At 51.1% G+C, this 9,955-nt stretch overlaps 1 protein-coding gene across 1 annotated transcript; it reads right to left on the bottom strand.

The window, feature by feature from the left end:
* Positions 1-8: 8 nt before the first annotated feature.
* Positions 9-9,086, bottom strand: LOC128704649 (facilitated trehalose transporter Tret1; the record flags this gene model as incomplete). The annotated part of the gene is made up of 4 exons (XM_070082032.1): positions 8,623-9,086; positions 2,029-2,148; positions 570-693; positions 9-182 (listed from the first exon to the last, which is right to left on the bottom strand). Coding segments are annotated over exons 1-4 (844 nt in total), but the record flags the coding sequence as incomplete, so codon positions are not given.
* Positions 9,087-9,955: the final 869 nt, after the last annotated feature.

Raw genomic sequence — 9,955 nt, forward strand, 5'->3', positions numbered from 1 at the left:
ACACTTACCCAGGTTACCTAGGAACGCAGGAAAGAATCCCATTATATTTCTCAGCCTCAACTCCACTGTCTCTGCTATGAAGACTGACCCGGCTGCAGCCTGCACGCCCACACACGCCCCGCCCATCATACGACCCAGGATCACCCCGCCCACACCTCCAGATTGGGCAATTATCACCCATGCTGTAAGAGATACATTTTATGGGTACTGTATACCATTCGTATACAATACTTGTATTCCACCTAAGGATTTTACAAGATTAGGCTAAGGATTCCTGTCTGTATTTACAAGCTATGAGGTGCTACCTATATCAGTCATGTAAATAGGGATCAGGGTGAAATTGGAGCCATCTGTGGGCTGATAAATAAGGCATATTTAATGAGGCACAGATGCTGTGCAGATATAAGTGTTGTATTAACGAGATTAACGTTGTATGTTCAGATGTATGATTCGGATTAGTGTGGATTGAACACCTCTGTTCGTCTAGCCGTACATGTTCACCTTTGTTCATCGTGAACTTGCTACAAAGACTGTACATCAGAGGGAGGGCAGGTGAATGTAACACATACATGAGACCAGGGGCCAGGTGAGGTGGAGGAGGGTAGCCCGGCGGCCCAGGTGGTCCACTAGTGGACCAGCTGCAACACTGCCTAGTAATGCGCAGGCTGGCATCACTGCTCCAATCCACGACTCCTGTAACACAAGTTAGATGTTACTAATCAACCCACGACTCCTGTAACACAAGTTAGATGTTACTAATCAACCCACGACTCCTGTAACACAAGTTAGATGTTACTAATCAACCCACGACTCCTGTAACACAAGTTAGATGTTACTAATCAACCCACGACTCCTGTAACACAAGTTAGATGTTACTAATCAACCCACGACTCCTGTAACACAAGTTAGATGTTACTAATCAACCCACGGCTCCTGTAACACAAGTTAGATGTTACTAATCAACCCACGACTCCTGTAACACAAGTTAGATGTTACTAATCAACCCACGGCTCCTGTAACACAAGTTAGATGTTACTAATCAACCCACGACTCCTGTAACACAAGTTAGATGTTACTAATCAACCCACGACTCCTGTAACACAAGTTAGATGTTACTAATCTACCCACGACTGCTGAAACACAAGTTAGATGTTACTAATCAACCCACGACTCCTGTAACACAAGTTAGATGTTACTAATCAACCCACGACTCCTGTAACACAAGTTAGATGTTACTAATCAACCCACGACTCCTGTAACACAAATTAGATGTTACTAATCAACCCACGACTCCTGTAACACAAATTAGATGTTACTAATCAACCCACGACTCCTGTAACACAAGTTAGATGTTACTAATCAACCCACGACTCCTGTAACACAAGTTAGATGTTACTAATCAACCCACGACTCCTGTAACACAAATTAGATGTTACTAATCAACCCACGACTCCTGTAACACAAATTAGATGTTACTAATCAACCCACGACTCCTGCAACACAAGTTAGATGTTACTAATCAACCCACGACTCCTGTAACACAAGTTAGATGCTACTATTCATCCCACGACTCCTGTAACACAAATTAGATGTTACTAATCAACCCACGACTCCTGCAACACAAGTTAGATGTTACTAATCAACCCACGACTCCTGTAACACAAGTTAGATGCTACTATTCAACCCACGACTCCTGTAACACAAGTTAGATGTTACTAATCAACCCACGACTCCTGTAACACAAGTTAGATGTTACTAATCAACCCACGACTCCTGTAACACAAATTAGATGTTACTAATGACTCCTAACACAAGTTAGATGTTACTAATCAACCCACGACTCCTGTAACACAAGTTAGATATTACTAATCAACCCACGACTCCTGCAACACAAGTTAGATGTTACTAATCAACCCACGACTCCTGCAACACAAGTTAGATGCTACTATTCAACCCACGACTCCTGTAACACAAGTTAGAATGTTATCACTTAACCCACGACCGCTGTAATACAATATTACTACTAACCTGTTCTTTAGTAATAGAGAAGTTAGGATCAGCTCTCATAGATGGCAGTGCTGGAGAGGTGTAACCCATAGTCAGAGTTGCCACCATACCTCCCAGACCCATGCAGGCAGCACCCATGGCCTGCAACACATGTAATGTTCACAGCAATGTTACATTACCTGACCCATAACTAGGCTCTGACGACCCTTGACTTACTGCTCGGTTCCCTCATACATAGTACATAGTACATAGTACCTGTTGTCTACTACAACCAAGGGGAAGCAAAGGGAACTAGTGGTGATAATGGTACTTAGATAATGTAATCTGTGAACTAGTGCCCCTTAGATCACGTAATCTATTAACTAGTGCCCCTTAGATAATGTAATCTGTGAACTAAAGCCCCTTAGATCACGTAATCTATTAACTAGTGCCCCTTAGATAATGTAATCTGTGAACTAGTGCCCCTTAGATAACGTAATCTATTAACTAGTGCCCCTTAGATAATGTAATCTGTGAACTAGTGCCCCTTAGATAATGTAATCTGTGAACTAGTGCCCATTAGATCACGTAATCTATTAACTAGTGCCCCTTAGATAATGTAATCTGTGAACTAGTGCCCCTTAGATCACGTAATCTATTAACTAGTGCCCCTTAGATAATGTAATCTGTGAACTAATTCCCCTTAGATAATGTAATCTGTGAACTAATTAGATCACGTAATCCTAGTGCCCCTTAGATAATGTAAGACTGTGCCCATTAGATACGTAATCCTACTAGATGTAAGCTAGTGCCCCTTAGATCACGTAATCTATTAACTAGTGCCCCTTAGATAATGTAATCTGTGAACTAATTCCCCTTAGATGTAAATAGATTATTTTTGACCAATTAAAGGTTAATTCTCGCTGTGTTATAGTAACCATTTACCACAGGACACACTATAGATAAGGGAAATTTATGTATGGGTAAAATCCCGGACTGACATGCTGGTTGATGTCCCCCAGACTGACATGCTGGTTGGAGTCCCCCAGACAGACATGCTGGTTGGAGTTCCCGCAGACAGACATGCTGGTTGGAGTCCCCCAGACAGACATGCTGGTTGGAGTCCCCCAGACTGACATGCTGGTTGGAGTCCCCCAGACAGACATGCTGGTTGGAGTCCCCCAGACAGACACGCTGGTTGGAGTCCCCCAGACAGACATGCTGGTTGGAGTCCCCCAGACAGACACGCTGGTTGGAGTCCCCCCAGACAGACATGCTGGTTGGAGTTCCCGCAGACAGACATGCTGGTTGGAGTCCCCCAGACAGACATGCTGGTTGGAGTCCCCCAGACATGCTGGTTGGAGTCCCCCAGACAGACACACTGGTTGGAGTCCCCCAGACAGACATGCTGGTTGGAGTCCCCCAGACATGCTGGTTGTAGTCCCCCAGACAGACACACTGGTTGGAGTCCCCCAGACAGACACGCTGGTTGGAGTCCCCCAGACAGACACGCTGGTTGGAGTCCCCCAGACAGACATGCTGGTTGGAGTTCCCGCAGACAGACATGCTGGTTGGAGTCCCCCAGACATGCTGGTTGGAGTCCCCCAGACAGACACGCTGGTTGGAGTCCCCCAGACAGACACGCTGGTTGGAGTCCCCCAGACAGACATGCTGGTTGGAGTTCCCCAGACAGACATGCTGGTTGGAGTCCCCCAGACATGCTGGTTGGAGTCCCCCAGACAGACACGCTGGTTGGAGTCCCCCAGACAGACATGCTGGTTGGAGTCCCCCAGACAGACATGCTGGTTGGAGTTCCCCAGACAGACATGCTGGTTGGAGTCCCCCAGACAGACACGCTGGTTGGAGTCCCCCAGACTGACATGCTGGTTGGAGTCCCCCAGACTGACATGCTGGTTGGAGTCCCCCAGACAGACATGCTGGTTGGAGTCCCCCAGACTGACATGCTGGTTGGAGTCCCCCAGACTGACATGCTGGTTGGAGTCCCCCAGACTGACATGCTGGTTGGAGTCCCCCAGACTGACATGCTGGTTGGAGTCCCCCAGACTGACATGCTGGTTGGAGTCCCCCAGACTGACATGCTGGTTGGAGTCCCCCAGACTGACATGCTGGTTGGAGTCCCCCAGACAGACATGCTGGTTGGAGTCCCCCAGACTGACATGCTGGTTGGAGTCCCCCAGACTGACATGCTGGTTGGAGTCCCCCAGACAGACATGCTGCTTGGAGTCCCCCAGACAGACATGCTGCTTGGAGTCCCCCAGACAGACACGCTGGTTGTAGTCCCCCAGACAGACATGCTGGTTGGAGTCCCCCAGATAGACATGCTGGTTGGAGTCCCCCAGACAAACATGCTGGTTGGAGTCCCCCAGACAGACATGCTGGTTGGAGTCCCCCAGACAGACACGCTGGTTGTAGTCCCCCAGACAGACATGCTGGTTGGAGTCCCCCAGATAGACATGCTGGTTGGAGTCCCCCAGATAGACACGCTGGTTGTAGTCCCCCAGACAGACATGCTGGTTGGAGTCCCCCAGACAGACACGCTGGTTGTAGTCCCCCAGACAGACATGCTGGTTGGAGTCCCCCAGACAGACATGCTGGTTGGAGTCCCCCAGACAGACATGCTGGTTGGAGTCCCCCAGACAGACATGCTGGTTGGAGTCCCCCAGACAGACATGCTGGTTGGAGTCCCCCAGACTGACATGCTGGTTGGAGTCCCCAAGACAGACACACTGGTTGGAGTCCCCCAGACAGACATACTGGTTGGAGTCCCCCAGACAGACACACTGGTTGGAGTACCCCAGACAGACACGCTGGTTGGAGTCCCCCAGACAGACATGCTGGTTGGAGTCCCCCAGACACACACGCTGGTTGGAGTCCCCCAGACAGACATGCTGGTTGGAGTCCCCCAGACAGACATGCTGGTTGGAGTCCCCCAGACAGACATGCTGGTTGGAGTCCCCCAGACATGCTGGTTGGAGTCCACCAGACAGACATGCTGGTTGGAGTCCCCCAGACAGACATGCTGGTTGGAGTCCCCCAGACATGCTGGTTGGAGTCCACCAGACAGACATGCTGGTTGGAGTCCCCCAGACAGACATGCTGGTTGGAGTCCCCCAGACAGACATGCTGGTTGGAGTCCCCCAGACAGACATGCTGGTTGGAGTCCCCCAGACAGACACGCTGGTTGTAGTCCCCCAGACAGACATGCTGGTTGGAGTCCCCCAGACAGACACACTGGTTGTAGTCCCCCAGACAGACACACTGGTTGGAGTCCCCCAGACAGACACACTGGTTGTAGTCCCCCAGACAGACACACTGGTTGGAGTCCCCCAGACAGACACACTGGTTGGAGTCCCCCAGACAGACACACTGGTTGGAGTCCCCCAGACAGACACACTGGTTGGAGTCCCCCAGATAGACACGCTGGTTGTAGTCCCCCAGACAGACACACTGGTTGGAGTCCCCCAGACAGACACACTGGTTGGAGTCCCCCAGACAGACACACTGGTTGGAGTCCCCCAGACAGACACACTGGTTGTAGTCCCCCAGACAGACACAGTGGTTGTAGTCCCCCAGACTGACATGCTGGTTGTAGTCCCCCAGACAGACATGCTGGTTGGAGTCCCCCAGACAGACACACTGGTTGGAGTCCCCCAGAGTCATGCTGGTTGGAGTCCCCCAGACAGACATGCTGGTTGGAGTCCCCCAGACTGACATGCTGGTTGGAGTCCCCAGACAGACAGACATGCTGTTGGAGTCCCCCAGAGTCATGCTGGTTGGAGTCCCCCAGCTGGTTGTAGTTGGAGTCCCCCAGACAGACATGCTGGTTGGAGTCCCCCAGACAGACATGCTGTTGGAGTCCCCCAGAGTCATGCTGGTTGGAGTCCCCCAGACAGACACGCTGGTTGTAGTCCCCCAGACAGACACACTGGTTGGAGTCCCCCAGACAGACATACTGGTTGGAGTCCCCCAGACAGACATGCTGGTTGGAGTCCCCCAGACAGACATGCTGTTGGAGTCCCCCAGAGTCACTGGTTGGAGTCCCCCAGACAGACACACTGGTTGTAGTCCCCCAGACAGACACACTGGTTGTAGTCCCCCAGACTGACATGCTGGTTGAGTTGGTTGGAGTCCCCCAGACAGACAAGCTGGTTGGAGTCCCCCAGACAGACAGTCTGGTTGTAGTCCCCCAGACAGACACGCTGGTTGAGTCCCCCAGACAGACACTGGTTGGAGTCCCCCCAGACAGACAGACAGACACTGGTTGTAGTCCCCCAGACAGACACACTGGTTGGAGTCCCCCAGACAGACACACTGGTTGGAGTCCCCCAGACAGACACACTGGTTGGAGTCCCCCAGACAGACACACTGGTTGGAGTCCCCCAGACAGACACACTGGTTGGAGTCCCCCAGACAGACACACTGGTTGGAGTCCCCCAGACAGACACACTGGTTGGAGTCCCCCAGACAGACACACTGGTTGGAGTCCCCCAGACAGACACACTGGTTGGAGTCCCCCAGACAGACACATTGGTTGGAGTCCCCCCAGACAGACACACTGGTTGGAGTCCCCCAGACAGACACACTGGTTTTAGTCCCCCAGACAGACACACTGGTTGGAGTCCCCCAGACAGACATGCTGGTTGGAGTCCCCCAGACAGACACACTGGTTGGAGTCCCCCAGAGTCATGCTGGTTGGAGTCCCCCAGACAGACATGCTGGTTGGAGTCCCCCAGACTGACATGCTGGTTGGAGTCCCCCAGACAGACATGCTGGTTGGAGTCCCCCAGACAGACATGCTGTTGGAGTCCCCCAGAGTCATGCTGGTTGGAGTCCCCCAGACACACACGCTGGTTGTAGTCCCCCAGACAGACACACTGGTTGGAGTCCCCCAGACAGACATACTGGTTGGAGTCCCCCAGACAGACATGCTGGTTGGAGTCCCCCAGACAGACATGCTGTTGGAGTCCCCCAGAGTCATGCTGGTTGGAGTCCCCCAGACAGACACGCTGGTTGTAGTCCCCCAGACAGACACACTGGTTGGAGTCCCCCAGACAGACATACTGGTTGGAGTCCCCCAGACAGACACACTGGTTGGAGTCCCCCAGACAGACATGCTGTTGGAGTCCCCCAGAGTCATGCTGGTTGGAGTCCCCCAGACAGACACGCTGGTTGTAGTCCCCCAGACAGACACACTGGTTGGAGTCCCCCAGACAGACATGCTGGTTGGAGTCCCCCAGACAGACACGCTGGTTGGAGTCCCCCAGACAGACATACTGGTTGGAGTCCCCCAGACAGACACACTGGTTGGAGTCCCCCAGACAGACACACTGGTTGTAGTCCCCCAGACAGACACACTGGTTGGAGTCCCCCAGACAGACACACTGGTTGTAGTCCCCCAGACAGACACACTGGTTGGAGTCCCCCCAGACAGACACACTGGTTGTAGTCCCCCCAGACAGACACACTGGTTGTAGTCCCCCAGACAGACACACTGGTTGGAGTCCCCCAGACAGACACACTGGTTGGAGTCCCCCAGACAGACACACTGGTTGGAGTCCCCCAGACAGACACACTGGTTGGAGTCCCCCAGACAGACACACTGGTTGTAGTCCCCCAGACAGACACACTGGTTGGAGTCCCCCAGACAGACATACTGGTTGGAGTCCCCCAGACAGACACACTGGTTGGAGTCCCCCAGACAGACACACTGGTTGGAGTCCCCCAGACAGACACACTGGTTGTAGTCCCCCAGACAGACACACTGGTTGGAGTCCCCCAGACAGACACACTGGTTGGAGTCCCCCAGACAGACACACTGGTTGGAGTCCCCCAGACAGACACACTGGTTGGAGTCCCCCAGACAGACACACTGGTTGGAGTCCCCCAGACAGACACACTGGTTGGAGTCCCCCAGACAGACACACTGGTTGGAGTCCCCCAGACAGACACACTGGTTGGAGTCCCCCAGACAGACACACTGGTTGGAGTCCCCCAGACAGACACACTGGTTGGAGTCCCCCAGACAGACACACTGGTTGTAGTCCCCCAGACAGACACACTGGTTGTAGTCCCCCAGACAGACACACTGGTTGTAGTCCCCCAGACAGACACACTGGTTGGAGTCCCCCAGACAGACACACTAGTTGTAGTCCCCCAGACAGACATACTGGTTGGAGTCCCCCAGACAGACACACTGGTTGGAGTCCCCCAGACAGACACACTGGTTGGAGTCCCCCAGACAGACACACTGGTTGGAGTCCCCCAGACAGACACACTGGTTGGAGTCCCTCAGAGTCGTGCTGGTACCTCAAGTGTTATTTCCGACCGTACACCAGTTTTTACACAGCAATTCCAGTATTCTCGGACAGGAAGTGCCTCCCCACCCATATTTCCGATGCTTCCATCTATATGGAACAACTTAGAACCCTAAATGTGTGACTGAGAGGACATATTACACCGTCTCTGTTATGGCTAACACGTCAATGTTACCAGCACTCACTGCCGTATTTCCTTATTCTGTTATATTCTCTTAATTTAGAATAGGAGTGAACGGTTGTTTCTCCGTATTTAATTCTGCGTTTAACTTAAAAAAATTTAGTGTATTTAACCTCTTACCTGGTAGATTATGTGACTGATGCCTTTGGTTGATTTAGTTGATGCTGCAGCATCTCTCGTTGATGCTGCAGCATCTCTCATTGATGCTGCATCCTCTCTCGTTGATGCTGCAGCATCTCTCGTTGATGCTGCAGCATCTCTCGTTGATGCTGCAGCATCTCTCGTTGATGCTGCATCCTCTCTTGTTGATGCTGCATCTCTCGTTGATGCTGCATCCTCTCTTGTTGATGCTGCAGCATCTCTCGTTGATGCTGCATCCTCTCTCGTTGATGCTGCAGCATCTCTCGTTGATGCTGCATCCTCTCTCGTTGATTCTGCATCCTCCTTCGTTGACCATTGTAGCCCATCGTCTATATCTCCTTCCTGTGTCAGTCTTCCTGTTCGTTCTCTCAGTCTTGTAGCATCAGCTGACTCATGGTCCGCCATTATTACTGTCGGAACATCATTCTTATTAAACTACCAGATATATCATTATATTCCTGTTATAAATACCGAGAAGTTGATCAATATATGTCGGACATGTGTTTTATTGAGCAGGTGTATGTGCATATATTGTTATGACTTGAGAGTGGTTCAAGACCTGTTCCAGGCAAGTTACTGTTGGTTTAATATTATTATTATGTAGGCCAGACCCATCCTGTGGGTGGTAGTCAGATTACACAGCTACATAATGGGTCCAGGGACTGTACCTCAACATTACAGAGGTACATAATGGGTCCAGGGACTGTACCTCAACATTACAGAGGTACATAATGGCTCCAGGGACTGTACCTCAACATTACAGAGGTACATAATGGGTCCAGGGACTGTACCTCAACATTACAGAGGTACATAATGGGTCCAGGGACTGTACCTCAACATTACAGAGGTACATAATGGGTCCAGGGACTGTACCTCAACATTACAGAGGTACATAATGGGTCCAGGGACTGTACCTCAACATTACAGAGGTACATAATGGGTCCAGGGACTGTACCTCAACATTACAGAGGTACATAAGAGACTGTACCTCAACATTACAGAGGTACATAATGGGTCCAGGGACTGTACCTCAACATTACAGAGGTACATAATGGGTCCAGGGACTGTACCTCAACATTACAGAGGTACATAATGGGTCCAGGGACTGTACCTCAACATTACAGAGGTACATAATGGGTCCAGGGACTGTACCTCAACATTACAGAGGTACATAATGGGTCCAGGGACTGTACCTCAACATTACAGAGGTACATAATGGGTCCAGGGACTGTACCTCAACATTACAGAGGTACATAATGGGTCCAGGGACTGTACCTCAACATTACAGAGGTACATAATGGGTCCAGGGACT

Source organism: Cherax quadricarinatus, unplaced genomic scaffold (assembly GCF_038502225.1).
Source record: "Cherax quadricarinatus isolate ZL_2023a unplaced genomic scaffold, ASM3850222v1 Contig6238, whole genome shotgun sequence".
Taxonomy (NCBI): Eukaryota; Metazoa; Arthropoda; class Malacostraca; order Decapoda; family Parastacidae; genus Cherax; species Cherax quadricarinatus.